Here is a 16331-nt window from a genome sequence, read left to right on the forward strand (position 1 = left end):
ACCTTTACACTGGGCAAAATTCAGTGTTTGTGTGTGTGTGTGTGTGTGTGTGTGTGTGTGTGTGTGTGTGTGTGTGTGTGTGAGAGTTCGCGCGCCTGCGCGCACATGTGTAAAGGGTCAAACTCAGAACATTTTGCATGCTAGGCAAATGTTGCCACATGGGCAACACAGTCTTCCCTAGGACACAACATTTCTGAATTATATCTCTAAGTCAGTCAAGGTGCGGGTTCAGACTGCCTCTGTGAGGCACAGCATGAAGAGCATATTTGCTTCAAGTTTTCCTTTTTCAACATTTATCTCTCACAACCACCTGTGCGTTGACAATTTCCTACCCCATGCATTCTGTGTCTTCCAAGGAAAACAGAGTATTCCCTGCCCCACCTCCTTTCAAAGCAGGTTATTGGACGTGAGCTTGACTCCATAAGCCATATTTCCTTCTCTAGACTTCTTCTATCCTTGAAGCATTTCAGATTTACTATAAGTGCTACACAAGAAACTACAATTCTATTTTAATAAGGATAATACTGCTACATTTTCTTAGTATCATTAATTCTCATATATATATATATATATGCATGTGTGTGTGTTTGATATTGTGGTTTATTTTGTTTTTACCTAATTATCCATATACTTTTTAATTTCTCCTAATAATTGCCATCCCCAATTACTTACATTAATATTTTAAGAATATTGTCTAGTCAATGGCAATACAGATATCAACATCTTTCAATTGTAATATCTTAGGATATGGCTAAATGTTTGCAAGCTTTAGAGAAATAATGTGATTATTTTAATATGAGCTAAACAAAAGACTTATTTAATGAATTACTAATTGAATAAATATTTACAAATTATACTATGATCATATTTAGAATAAACAGGTATGTCATGGAAAATGTGTTTGAGTATTGAAGTTTTGAGGCATAATAAACAATAAAATCACCTTCTTAAGTACATATACACGCACACATACAAACACACACCACCACTGCTACGTAACTTAAAGAGAACAATGATTAGCTTGGGTCTGTCCCAATTTTTTTCATTTTTCATCTAAATTCAAGCCTGACCAAATAATGCTACATTATTATTATTTTTTTTAATAATTTGAACTATAAATGAGAATAGGCCCCTAGGGGAGAAACTGGTTTCTTTATTGATAATTTTAAGCAAGAATAAGATGCAGTTAAATTTCCAAGTGAGGTTGACATTAATAATGTCGCTGAAAAATAATTGCCCCTGGGTCATTTAGAAAGTACTGAAAGTAGCTATGGTCTTTCCTGTACCCAATTATGAAGCATTGTTACTGGGGCTGCTCTGATTAACGGAGTGAACTGACACAGTAAAACACTTCCAAGAAATGCAGGGTTTGGGAAAATCCAACACCTCATAATATTAATTCAAGGACCATACCATAAAAAGGATCCAAATAATTCTACCGAGGATATAATTTCTAAGTAAAAGTATCAAGTTATCAAATAATATCCCATAAGACTGATTGGATTGGAGAATGTTAGCACTGTTTATTTTAAAACATGATTGAGCCGGGCGGTGGTGGCGCACGCCTTTAATCCCAGCACTCAGGAGGCAGAGCCAGGCGGATCTCTGTGAGTTCGAGGCCAGCCTGGGCTACCAAGTGAGCTCCAGGAAAGGCGCAAAGCTACGCAGAGAAACCCTGTCTCGAAAAACCAAAAAAAAAAAAAAAATGATTGAAACCTCAAGGGCAGCACCATGTAGTGATCCCTGTTGTCTACATTAACTAGTCTTGTTAAGAGAACAACAGGTTAGCTATCAATTACTAATTATTTTTTCTAAATAATATCAAAAGAATTATTTCAAAATTATATTGAAAAAAAAAGATAGAAATATCTTAGCCCTTAAAATTAAGTATTCAACTTACACTTTGTCAGCTGATCCTTGCTGCAGATATCAAGAGATAGAAACTTGTGTCATTACATTGAATTTTGTTTTGTATTCCAGTATGATTGCTACACATACAAACAAAATTGAAGCAACATCAAAAAACTATATAGAACAAAGCAAGCATATGAAATATTAAACATATGTAGTACTTTATTGAAAAGTTCTTAATTAAGTGGATTAAAAGTTGTTTCATGGTTAAAAATGTTTATTGTTGTACCATGAAGAAGTGAGTTCTTATCCCTATACCCATGTAACTGGTAAGGCCTGGTATTGCTTAAGTGTAACCCCAGGATTATGAGGGAGACAGGATTGCCGGCCTAATAGGCTGCCAGCCTGGTCAAAAGATTTGAGCTCCAGGGAAAAATGACAGAGTAACAGAGGAGGACATACTCTGGCTTCTACTCACTCATAAACACATATACACATACATCACATGTCTCTCTCTCTCTCTCTCTCTCTCTCTCTCTCTCTCTCTCTCTCTCTCTCTCTCTCTCTCTCTCTCTCTCTCCCTTTCACACACACACACACTGACACACAAAGCCATCTCTAAAAACCACAATATTATAGTTCGTGTTTCTCATATTTTACTGATTTTCTATCTTTGTTAGTAAAAAATACATTCTTTATAGCTACATATCAAGTATTTTTTTTTGGTGGAGCACACCTTTAATCCCAGAACTTGGGATGAAGAAGCAAATAGATTTCAATGATTTGAGTTCAGCCTAGTTTACATAGCCTGAGTTCTATGCCAGCAACAACCACACAGTGAGACTCTGTCTCAAAAAATTAATTAAAATAACAGAAAAAATCGAATAATGAAATTGACTATATGAAAAATTGAAGTGATATTTAACTGTCAATAAATCAATTATGAGAGTGGCAATGCTAAAATATTGACACAATTTAAAACAATGACTTAAAATATGAAGGTTGACATATAGTGCTGCATAGTAAAAGTATCTAAATTGTTAGGTAATGTCAGAAAGCATTCACATAGTCCCTTGTTCTTTCAATGAGCACAGTCTTATTAAACTGAATGGATTTACATATAAAATATAAAGAAGAGGTCCAGATTTTTAGACAAACTTCCAAACACACTTGTTAAGAATCTACAAATCTAATTTTCTTTCAAAAGAGATTGAAATTCTCAACACTGAGAGAATTGTCTTCAATTACTTGGAACTACCAAAAATTGTTAGTTTACTAGATTAAAATACAAACTTTATGACTTAAGAAATGTTATTTTGGAGCCCCCAACTGGATCAGACTCTCTGGATAAGTGAGACAGTTCATATCAAGTAATTTTTCTACTTTGGAGTGATTAAGGATAATTGTCATGTGATAATTGATATTCTTTATATTTCTCCTTTCCCCAATGATTTAGCTGTTAGCTGTGGCCACCCTGGTAGTCCAATTTATGGAAGAACAAGTGGAAATGGATTCAACTTTAATGACGTGGTAACATTCTCTTGCAATATTGGGTATCTTATGCAAGGGCCAACAAAGGCACAGTGCCAGGCCAACAGACAGTGGAGCCATCCTCCACCTGTGTGCAAAGGTAACCAGCTTATCACATTCCATCCTAGGTCATGCGACAATGTCTCTAAAGGTATAGGTGATAAATCTGACCAGCTCAGGTGGAACAGTAGAGGATTATTAACTAAAAAAAAAAAAGGCTTAAATATTGGTGTCATCTCATTTTATGTTTTTAATTGTTAATTGTTCAATTTTATTTTTATCTATTTACTTCCATTAAAAGTATAATTATATCATTTCTGCCCTTCACTTTCCTCACTCCAGTGTCTATTTTACCCCCTCCCATGTCCTCGATTCATTCTCAAGGTTTGGGGATTTATTCCTCATCCACAAATAAGTAAATACAGCCTGCAGAATCTGTTTTTGATGTTTGACTGGATATGGCTTACTACTTTATCACTTTATATTGCTTAGCTAATTAGGGGCTCATCCCAAGAAAGACTACTTCTCCCTCTCTTAGCAGTTATTAGTTCTTGTATTTCTTTATTTAGGGATGGAAACCTGTGAAGTTTCACCCCTTTCTTATTTGAGTGTCTTAAACTCAAAGACTTTCTTTCTGCTTAATATTACTAGGTTACAGCTGTTTCTTAGAGCATATATACAGCACTTAAGATCATTTTAAATTGCATTTCTCTTCATGATTCCTGAAATGTGCTTTTGGTATTTATTTCTTTGTACTTTGGCAAAATATCCCGGGATTGCCATGCTATTTGCATATTTATTTTGTTTACTCAATAGTAACAGATTAAAGAGCATTCTTTAGCAAATTCTTATTTTTCAATGAAATATTAAAAAGATCATTTTGTCAAAAATAATTTTCCATTTTCCATCTCCCACTTTCTTCCACTTTCTCTTGTGTATTCAACAAAAATATTTTAAGTGGGATGATTCTTTAATCTATATTTAACATAATTCTTATGATTTACTATGTTCCTCAACAATACTGAAAATTTTTCCTTTGTTTCCACCTACATGAATTTCAGACTATTATTTCAATAATTCTTGGATTAACTAGATTTCTGGAATACTTTGTTTACTTGACTGAATTTAATTCTGAAACTAAGTTTTAACAATTTCAACAGAATTATACCCTGATATATTTATATTATTCTCAAACTAACTTTTCACTTTTTCACTTATTTAGTGGTCAACTGTTCCGATCCTGGAATTCCAGCCAATTCTAAAAGAGAAAGCAAAATAGAACATGGGAATTTCACCTACGGCACTGTGGTATTCTATGACTGTAACCCAGGATATTTTTTATTTGGCTCTTCAGTTTTGATATGCCAGCCAAATGGACAATGGGACAAACCTTTACCAGAATGTATCAGTAAGTAGATAATATGAATTGTTCCTATAAAAAACAATATTGATATTTATTGCCATCATATAGTCAAAACTATATACCAGAAGAAAGTACATTGACTGAATTGATTAATTTGTTTCAAAACTACGTATCTACATGTTTTGCAAATTCCTTGTCTAAATGTTTTTTTTTATAATAGATTTTTTTTTTCTAAAATATATGAAGTCTTCTATAATATTCTGTAGTATTACCATTATTGCTAGGAAGAAGGGAACAGACATCCACTTAACCCCGAGAGGAAATCACCAGAGACCAAAGTATGGAAAGCAACAACGGAGTTTTGTACAGTGAATTGAACGGGGGGGGGGGGGTTAGAACAGAAGCAGAAATGACCAATAGACAGGTGCACCATCTAAAATCCACTCCACCATGAGTGACGACAGCTAAAGGAAGCTTAATTGTCCAACCTGCGTAAAGCTTAACTGGATGGTAGCCTGTTTCTTTCAGGCAGCTCAGATAGTAGGAGGCCTTTACAGGTTCTTCCAGGTTGCTTGGCTGATGTGAGCCACTTTTGGCTCTTTGTCTGAGAGTGTGTCTCTTGGCAGTCCTTACGGCTTGTATTTACTTGGTAGAGGACTATAGAATCTGGTCAGTTTCCTGGACTTTTTAATTCCTGAGCTAAAAGAATATCCATGCAGAATGGATGTCTGACCTCCCTTTAGAACAATGTGTCTCAGTGAACTTCCCTGCATGGGGATTTTATCTTATGGGAAATTGCTACAAACAAATATTAATGTGAAAACTATTTCTCTATCAATTTTTTGGGGTTTTGATAAAAATTAGATAATGCGAAACAAGTATCACTCATTCTCTATATTATTATTGTTTTAGAGGCAAGGGTATTTTTATTTTGTATCAATATTAAACTATTGTTTGACCCTACTTTAGTGTTAATATGAGCAGCTATTGGTTCTTCAGAATACTTGAGGTTTTAAAAAGCAGTATTAATTAAAATTTATCGTTCTTAAATATTCATCACATAAAGACCCAAATTAACTTTAATAACAGATAATATGCGTGATTTGCACTTCAGTGAACACTGAACAAAAGGATTTTGTAATTTTTCTCATTAGAAGTTTAGAACATAAATACAATATTTTATAGAAATATATATATAATATAATATAATATAATATAATATAATATAATATAATATAATATAATATAATATATATACAATCCACATTTGTATTAAAATAATTTAATATGTCTGCAGAGATTGCTCAATGATCTAACTTTGAACCTTAGAACTCATGGATAAATGCCAGATGTAGTGGAATGAAGATGTGTTCAGTGCATTCCTACAGTTAGACAGAAGAACCAGACAGGATAATCAGCCAGAAGTTCCAGGGAAAGTTAACCCTTAGGTTAGAATGGATTCCTAACAAGATGTCCTTTGAATTCTGCATTTGTGCTGTGGCACATGTACACACAGACATGGTTGTGTGTATGTGTATATATTTAAAAGTTATAAATCCAAAATTTGGATGATAGAAGTGGATATAATTCTCATTCAGTCGATTGAAAAGTCTAAAATTGACTGGACATGGTAGGACAGGGAAAATTTTATAAAAGGATGAATTAATGTGTCAAGAAATGATTGTGCAAGTAACTTTTGGATATAATAAATAATAAAATTATGTTTAAATCACATTTTATTAAGATAATTTTCTTTTATGTTTATGAGAAAAGATTTAGTCAAAATTGTGACAACACTTATGTACACTGGAAAAACAGTTTTCACTCTGTCCCTAAAATTTCTGATTCTATGTAACTAATTTATTTATGTGACCTGCTAAATAAGATATATAGTACTTCTTTTAGCAGACTCACCCAGTGATTTGAATAATTTGTGTACATAGTCTTTATAAATATACCATTCATATAAAAATTTTTGAGAAGATATAAATTTTAAATTCTTTATATTTATTTTATTTTAGGTCAATAGACCTTTGGCTTTATTGATTAATATGTGACACTAGAGAAGTTTGCTAAATATTGAAGTTGTCTTTGTAGTCCATGTCTCCTTTTGCACATTTTATTGTTCTAGAATAGCTTGAGGATAGCTCTGTATCTTTTTCTAAGCTTGATTTAATAATGAATGTGCACTAATTTCCAAAGTTTCTCTCTTTGCACTTTGATTCTTCTATGCTAAGAAATATTTTGAATGTCAAGTCCTTGAATCTTTTCTTTGTATGGCATCTGGGATGAATTGGCCCCAGACTCAGGTAGATTGTCAATCATAGAACATCTTTTCTCCATCTATTTTATTCTCAAAATACTTCTCTTTTAATTGTTAGTATGGTCCAACCTTCAACCACAGGTGGCTTCCTTACATTTTTATTTAGTCTATCTACCTCAGGGTTCTAAATAAATTGTATATCCTTCTCCCATTACAGTCACTACAACCACACCTTGTTACGGTAACACAAACATGATTGCATATGCTTACATGTTTCTGTTAAACTCATCCTCAGGATGAATCATTTAATCCAATAGTTCCTATAACTATGACATCTATTTTATATTTAAAGGGCTAAATTTTATAAAGTTAGGTATATATTTTCTAGAGACTTTAAGACCATCTTAAGGTTATCTATAAATTAATCTTCTGACATTGCAACATAATGCTACAAAGTTTACAGTTGAGAAATGCAAATTTCTATACAAACAAACAAATAGATGATCACAATGTTTTAAGTAAATTTCTGATTTTTGTATTCATCTACAGTCATATCTTACTTTGGTCACATGTGGTCCTCAGACTGCTGGTTGGAAATGGCTTTAATATGTTTGAATAGAAAATTTACTTATATTTTGTAAACAAGCTGATTTGCATGGTTCGATAGGAGATATAAAAAAATTTTATATTCAATAATTATGTATTGTAGTGATTGACTGTGGACACCCTGGCATTCCTCCAAATGCAGTCCTGTCTGGAGAGAAGTATACTTTTGGGTCAACAGTTCACTATTCCTGCACAGGAAAGCGCTCTCTTCTAGGCCAGGCATCCAGGACTTGCCAGTTAAATGGACATTGGAGTGGATCACAGCCTCATTGCTCAGGTACCACTGGAAAATGGAACAGTGTGTGTCATAAATTACATTATAATTACTAATCCATAGAGTGTACTCTAAGGACTTCAGCATTTCTCCAAAAATATAAGTGAAGATTGAAAATCATTTATTAGGATGCTTGTAAGGGGTAATGTGAGTTGAGAAGCCAAAGAATGCTGATTCTCCAGTGCAGTGGTTCTCAAACTTTGTAATGCTGAGACCCTTTAATACAGCTCCTCAGGTTGTGGTGACCCCAGGCATAAAATTATTTTCTTTGCTACTTCATAACTGTAGTTTTGCTACTGTTGTGAATCTTTATTTAAATATCTGACAGGCAGGATATCTGATGTGAACTCATAAAAGGGTTGATGAATCCCAAGGGGTCATGACCCACAGGTTGAGGACCTCTGCTCTAGATGCTAAATTTCAAGTATGTGTTTTAGATTGTGCTGTGCCCTATGTAAACAATTATGTGGTTTTAGGATATGTTTCTGTATGAATTCATAAAGATTGTGTAACTTCTTATGCTAAAGTAGGCATTTTATTTTAGTATATATCAAATTTGATTTTCCTAAGTTATATGATTAATTTTTATCAGAATTTAATTCTATTTCTTTCTAAGCAAGAATTACCTAATGGCTAGATTCAAAAAATTCCTAAATGTTTTTAATTGAGATAATCTAACAAATCTTATGAAAGCAATGTATTAATAGCAACTTTATTTATTTATATGGACATCATATATGTTAATTCTTTATAACTATTGCAGTTCTCTTTAAATCAATGAATATGAAACTGAGATTTTATTAATAACCAGTAGACAGAGTATTTCATGCATTTTATCATGATTTATAACATTTGTTTTCTTTAGAAATACGTAAACTTTAGGTATAGAGTAGCTCTCAGGTTGATACTATTTATGTTCCCCCATTAAGTAGATATGATGCTATTTTTCTATACTTTACGAAATTTACATATGTATCCATCCTTTTATGTAATTTCACTTTGTAGAGACCAGGGAGGGAAATCATTAGAATTAGTTTTACATTGCTTTCCCTTTAGAAGTGGAAAAGGTGAAATGATTGCATTCACATCTTCTAAGTATTGGCAAGTCTCTATGCAGTTTTTGTTTAGCACTTCAAACTTAACCTACAAATTTGCGTACATTAAAAACTGCCTGCCATGAAAAATTGGCATTATTTTAACTTACTCATAATAAATAAATTCCCAGAAGACCAATTGTACATATAAACATTCTCTTCCTTATGTATATGGTACATTAAAAACTTAAAACTGAATAAAGAATAAACTATTGCATATGTCTAAACAGTAAACAATGACTTGAAAATGTGTGTAGTAATTAGCATTACATCAGAGGTAAAAGAGGAATTTAAAGGAAGGATTCCACACAGACCATGTTAGAACATGTCAGAAAGGGCATCTAGAAAGTATGCTAAGTGCCCTCACAGTCAATCAATCTTTCTCCCCCTCTCTTGGTTTCTGTATTAGTACTATGTATCCTGTGGTTAGAAATATTTAAATAGTGTAGAGACTGAGAAAGCAGTGACATGGAAAGAAAAGGACAAGTACCAAGTGATGAGAGTGAAATCCTATTGCAAAATAGATACCCAGCTTCTACCTCAGGGCTATGTACAACTTATTTCTGCATTTTCACACATTAAAAAAATGCAGTTGGTTGATATCTCTTTGCTGACAGTCATTAGAAGAGAAATTTAAAACGAGAAATTTTAAATGTATAAGAATAATTCTATTATGAGATTTGCATGTTTCTCACATGCAGTAGTGCTGTGGATATTGCTCTATATAAATAAAACACTGAAGGCCAGTGACCAGGCAGGAAGTAGGTTGCCAGGCAGGAAGTAGGTGGGACAAGGAGAGAGGAGAATTCTGGGAAGGCTGAGGGGGGAGACACTGCAGCCACCGCCAGGACAAGCAGCATGTAAAGACTCTGGTAAGCCACCAGCCACATGGCAAGGTATAGATTTATAAAAATGGGTTAATTTAAGATAAAAGAACAGTTAGCAAGAAGCCTGCCACGGCCATACAGTTTATAAGTGATATAAGCGTCTGAGTGATTATTTTATAAGTGGATTGTGGGACTGCGGGGCTTGGGGAACCTGGAGAGAAGCCCTCCAGCAACACAGTAGTTCCAGAATAACAGCTAAAAATATATTAATAATTAGATGATCCAGCAAATGAATTATGTGATTACATAATCCAGTCTTTCAAATTTTGTATGAATGCATTGTCTGTTGAATCCATTGTTCTGTCACTTACAAATTTTCCATCAGTTCCATTACTAACTAGATTCTGGGAATAATAATGAAATATCTGTACCCTTTTAAAATTATGTCTACAAATCCCCAATAAAGAAAATAGCTTAATGCTCAGTAACCGTTTACTTTTTCATTTGTGTTTTCACATGACTGTAGTCAAGTGAGATCCATTTCGATGCAGTCAAGTTATGTGAAAATAGCATGCACAAAATTAACGCCTACAAGCCAATTGGCCTAATTTGTAAACTTAACAAATGCATATCATAATAAATTAATTTGCACTTTTCTGCATGTAGGAGATGCTACTGGTACATGTGGGGATCCAGGTACTCCTGGTCATGGCTCTAGACAGGAAAGTGATTTCAGAACTAAAAGCACTGTACGCTTTGCTTGTGATACTGGCTATATCCTTTATGGCTCAGAAGAAAGAACATGTTTATCCAATGGCAGCTGGACTGGGAGACAGCCGGAGTGCAAAGGTAATCTCAAGTTGAAGTTAACAGTACTAAGAGTGCTAATAGTATCTCAGTCTGATTATCAATTACATTGAACTGAAAAAGTTGTAAAATATATCTCTGAGTATGTCCTTGAGGATATTTCCAGTGATTGGATTGGATCACAAAAGCTCTGATCCCTGCAATGGTTTTAATAAATGACCAACAAATTAAAATTTCAGCAGACTATTGGAGCTGATAGGATTATGGAAGATGGCCCTAGTTATAAGAAGCAGGTAGCTAGGTGCATGCTTTTGAGGGGTGAATATTGGCTCCAGGCTTCCTCCCTCCTTGTCACCTCAAAGTAAGAATCTTTGCTTTCCTAGACCCACAGACACCCTCAGGATACTCTCATTCACCACAAACCTCTAATGGTGAAGTCATTTGGCTTTATACTAAAACTTCTGAACCCGTGAGCCAAAATAAATCCTTTGCCCTTTAAGTTGTATAGGTCAGGTATGTTTTCACAACAATGAAAGGCTGACCAGTATGGCATTCTAATTTAATGTGTACTTAAAATCACCTGGGTACTATTTCTATACTGCTATAGACTAATATGACTATAACTTTCAGATCCCCATCTTAGAACAAAATGTTTTATTAACACTTCTGTCAGATAATTATGAATGATAATTATATGGAAACATCTTTGGTCATTTAAAAACAATACACCCCCTTTTCCTCCTATTGGGTTGCCTTGCCCATATTGATATGAGGGGTTGTGCCTAGTCATACTGAAATGTGTTATGCCATGTTTGGTTGATGTGCCTTGGAAGCCTACTCTTTTCTGAAAGGAAATGGAGGAAGAGTAGAATTTGGGTAAATGGGATGTGTGGGGTGAACTTGAAAACTAGAGGGAGGGGAAACTGGTTAATATATGAGAAAAGAAAAAACAAAAAACAAAACAAAAACCTGTTCCTGAATTGATACGTGTAACTCCACGAATCTACAAGGAAGACCCCAGCTAATACTCCCAGCAATAGAGGATAAATAGCCTAAATTGGCCACTTCCTGTGATCAGATTGATGACGCTCATAGTTGTTATCAGAGAGTCTTCATCCAGTAACTGATGGAAACAGATAACAGAGATCCACAGCCAAACATTAGGCTGAGCTTGAGGAATCCTACTGAACACAGGGAAAAAGGATTGTGGAGCCAAAGGGATTAAGAACATCACAAGAAAACCCACATGAACAACTAATCTGACTCTTAGGAACTCACAGAGTCTGACCAACAACCAGGGAGTCTGTATGGAACTAGCCTAGGCCCTCCACATATATGTGATAGTTATGTAGCTTGGTCTACTTGTGGGACTCCTAACAATAGGGGCAAGGGCTGTCCCTAATGCTTTGGCTGGCTCTTGGGAATCTATTCCTCATACTGGATTGTTTTGTCCAGCCTTAATACATGGGGAGGATCTTAGTCTAATGACAACTTGATATGCTATGCTTTGTTGATACCCATGGGAGGCCTGTTCATTTCTGAATAGAAAAAGAGAAAGAGAGGATGAGGAAGGATGTAGGGGGAAGGGAATGAGAGGAGATAAGGGAGGAGTAACTGCAGTCTGGATATAATATATATATATATACATATATATATATGTATATATACGTATATATATGTATATATATACACATATATATATATATACACAAAATATCAAGCATTTTGAGTGAAAAACTCAAAAATACTGCCAGAAATTTCTTTTTATCCTATGTATTTGTAGTATACACAGTAGTAAAAATAACTTGTTCTCACATCAAGCTTCATAATTATGTTTGTCTTCTGAGACAAATGGAATAAAAATACTTAGACCAAGTTACTATTTGTAGAACACAATTTTTGTTGCTAGGATTGCTAATGTGTTAAGCTCATAATTGTTATTCATGTATGTTTAATGATGGACACTGAAATGTAGTTAAAAACTGCCCTAGAAGAATTATCTTATTCTTGTCATTGCTTCATTTTGAAAGCAAAACATGCCAACTTACCAGAAGACTTACCTGACGTTGTACCAAACCTACTGATTTAGTAACAGAAATGGTTTCCATAGAACACTGCTTTGCTGTTGATTGACTGTATTATAGATATGTTTTTATCATATTTAAGATTAGTATTCATACTGTAGTAAAACATATACTTATCATTTTTAGCTTGAGTGAAACCTATAACCTTCAGAAAGTCAGATGATATACAGAGTGGAAGTAAAGAATGAAGTAGCTGAATAGCATACAGAAAATAGATAGCCAGCTTTTGAAGTTCTTAAATTATCTTCCAAGGTCTTCTTAATTGTAATAACAATTAAGGTGCTATCAAAAATGTGACATTCTATATAAGTAAATTCTCAGCCATCTGTTTTCTGTAAAACAAAATACTGAATAGATGTAGTAAAGACTGATGTTAACATTCTTTGTTTGCATGTGCACATAAGAGATATATTTATTCTAGCATACATAAAAAATTAATAATTTTAATAGTGGTTGTATATAAATTACTAAAAGTATTTTAGCAGACTAGAAAGGGTATGAAAAGGAACTAAAAAAAATAAAAACTACCATAACCTACAGTAAAATCAATCATAAATCAATGATGTATTATTTGATAATCAGATATAGTTTTTGGTGCATGGGGCATTGTAAGCAACAAATCTTCTAGAAAGCAGTTTGCCCCTAAGCTCGCCTCAGAAAAATAAGCACTGTTAATCATAATTTCTTGATGTAATCAATCAGTAATGTTTTTAAAACCAATACTTAAAGTTACAATATGAAATTGCCATATAGATGCAAAACTAGAATTTTAAGACCTTTCAAGATTGGTTGATGAGATGGTTTGGTGGGTAAAGGTGCTCACCACTAAAACTGACAAGCTGATTTCCATTGCCTTGACTCAAACAAATGATAAGAGAACTGACTCCTGGAAGTAGTTCTCTCACTTCCATATGCACATAGCAATTTTTATTACTATATTTGATAATTATATGACAAAATAGTTATATAATTATGATGTCAGTAGTCTGATATATTTCTTTACTAGAGATAATGAAATCCTTAAAGAAATGATACCACATGGAATGATAGTTTACAATTTTTATCTACCAGAAATTGAAAACAATGTTATGCTACAAAACACTATTTATTTTAATATATTTTTAATTAAAATAGAATTACATGACTTTCACCTTTCTCTTTTCTTACTCCACCCCTTTGTAGATACCATCACCCCAACTCCTTCCAAGCACCCACCCTCAAATTGATAGGCTCTTTTTCTTTAAATATTATTACTATGTACATATATTTAAACATATGTATGTATATATAAGTATACACAAATATATAAATGGAACATGCTGAGTCCATTTTTATTATTTGTGTCTCTATAGTTTCAGAACTGACCATTTTGTGTTGGGTAACCAATAAGGAGACTCATCCCAGGGAGAGGTTAATTCTTTCTCTCCCAGGAGTCATTAGTTGCCTAAAATTCTTTGTCTGGGGATGAGATCTTGTCATGTATTGCTGTGAAGAAACACCATGACTATAGCAATTCTTAGAAAGAAAAACATTTAATTGCGGCTAGCTTACAATTAGAGGTTTAGTCCATTATCATCATGGAGAGTAGCATGTAGGCAGACATGATACTGGAGAAGAAGCTGAGAGTTCTGCATCTTAATCTGCAAGCCACAGGAAGTGAACTGTGTCACTGGGCTTGGCTTGAGCATATATGAGACCTCAAAGCTCACTTCCTCCAACAAGGCCACAACTACTCCAACAAGGCCTTACATCCTAATGTTGCCAGTCTCTGTCAGCTAAGCATTCAAACACATGAGTCTATAGGGGCCATACCCATTCAAACCACCACATTCCACACCCTGGCTCTCACAGGCTTATAACCATAACATAATGTAAAATGCATTTAGACAAACTTCAAAAGTTGCCATAGTCTATCACAGTCTCAACAATGTTTTAAATTCCAAAGTTCAAAGTCTCTTCTGAGATTCATTCAATCTCTTAACTGTAATTCCCTATACAATTAAAATCAAATAACAGATCACATAATTACAACATATAATGGCACAGGATATTCATTACCATTCTAAAAGGGACTAAAGGGAAGATAATGAGGAAATACTGAACCATACCAAGACCAAAAGCCAGCTGAGCAAACTCCAAACTTGACATTTCCATGTCTGAAGTAAAAAAAAAAACAACAAAAAAACCCAAAAATCCACTCTTCAGATTTCCAACTCCTTTCATCTTTGTTGACTGCAACACTCTACTTTCTCTTGAGCTGGTTCCACTCTCCGTTAATAGCTTTCCTCATCAGGTATCCTGTGACTCAAGCAGCTCTAATATCTTGGAATTGCCAAGGCAATTCATACTTCACTTTCACAGCATCACATAATGAACTCTCTAGGCCTCCATTCAGAGATATCCCAGACATTTGCCTGGCCTCAATGGCTTTCCTTAGTAGCAGAGGAGATTCCATAACTCCTTTCTTCTACTATTGACTCTCCATCCAGAAGCATATGACTGAAGCTGCCAAGTTCTACTATTTCCTGGGGTTGGAACATGGCTCCCTTGTTCAGTTACATCTTCACCAGCTTTTTGTTTATGATGATTTCCTTTACTGTCTAAGCCTGGCTACCCTGGAACTTGATCTGTGGGCCAGACTGGCCTCAAACTCAGAGGTCCACCTGCCTCTGTCTCTTGAGTACTGGAATTAAAGGTGTGTATCTCAACTCCTGAACCTAAACTGTTCTTTAATTCCTTTAAACAAGTTGAGGGTTTAGCTGGGTGGGGTCTTGCCTTGAGGTCACTATTCCTTTTATTCCATTTCTTAATCTGTTTATCTCCTTGAACACACGATTTAGCTCTCTTCCCCTTCTTGTTCCTTTTTTCCTTATATTGTGTGTTTTGTATTTTTACTTGCTCAGCTTGCTCCTTTTCATTATAAGTCTTTATTAGAGTTAACACTAAGATCCACATGGCAGAGTCTATACTAGGTTGTTTTGAGATTTCCTCTCCCAACAGAATTAATCCAAATCTCTCACTTTAGCCTTAGGCAGACTCTTTAGACAAGGGCAAAAACCAGAGGCATTCTTCACCAAAATATGATGAAAACAATCTCTATGAAACACACTAAAACTCCTCTCCTCTGCAACCTCATGAGGCAGGCCCCGACAATTCAGATCACTCTCGGTACTACCATATTCCATGTCCTTACTAGTATGACCCACTAACCAGTGCTTAAAGCCGTATACTGCTTATCTAACTCAAAGTACAAAATTCCAAAGTCCTCCAAATGAAAGCATGGTCCAGGCTATTACAATACCCCAGACCCTTGGTACCAACTTCTGCCTTAGTTGGGGTTTCTATTACTGTGAAGAGACACCATGACCATGGCAACTCTTATAAAGGAAAACATTAAATTGAGGCTACCTCAGTTCACAGGTTTAGTCTATTATCATCATGGAAGGTGGCATTCATGCAGACGTGATGTTGGAGAAGGAGCTGAGAGTTCTGCATCTTAATCTGCAGACAACAGGAAGTGAACTGTACCACTGGGCATGGTTTGAGCATAAATGAGACCTCAAAGCCCACCTCCACAGTGGCATGCTTCCTCCAACAAGGCCCCATCTCCTAATAGTGCCACTCTCAACAGG

General features: G+C 34.7%; 1 protein-coding gene across 3 annotated transcripts in view; it reads left to right on the forward strand.

Moving 5' to 3' along the window:
- Window positions 1-16331, forward strand: part of Csmd3 (CUB and Sushi multiple domains 3) — a 1148052-nt gene that overhangs the window by 1083593 nt on the left and 48128 nt on the right. For all 3 annotated transcript variants that reach the window (XM_006993205.4, XM_042265493.2, XM_042265494.2), the window contains 4 exons: window positions 3308-3481; window positions 4604-4789; window positions 7717-7890; window positions 10475-10657. In XM_006993205.4, coding sequence (XP_006993267.1) covers window positions 3308-3481; window positions 4604-4789; window positions 7717-7890; window positions 10475-10657 — 717 coding nt within the window. The remainder of the gene's footprint in view (window positions 1-3307; window positions 3482-4603; window positions 4790-7716; window positions 7891-10474; window positions 10658-16331) is intronic.

The sequence above is a fragment of the Peromyscus maniculatus genome, chromosome 20 (assembly GCF_049852395.1).
Source record: "Peromyscus maniculatus bairdii isolate BWxNUB_F1_BW_parent chromosome 20, HU_Pman_BW_mat_3.1, whole genome shotgun sequence".
Taxonomy (NCBI): domain Eukaryota; kingdom Metazoa; phylum Chordata; class Mammalia; order Rodentia; family Cricetidae; genus Peromyscus; species Peromyscus maniculatus.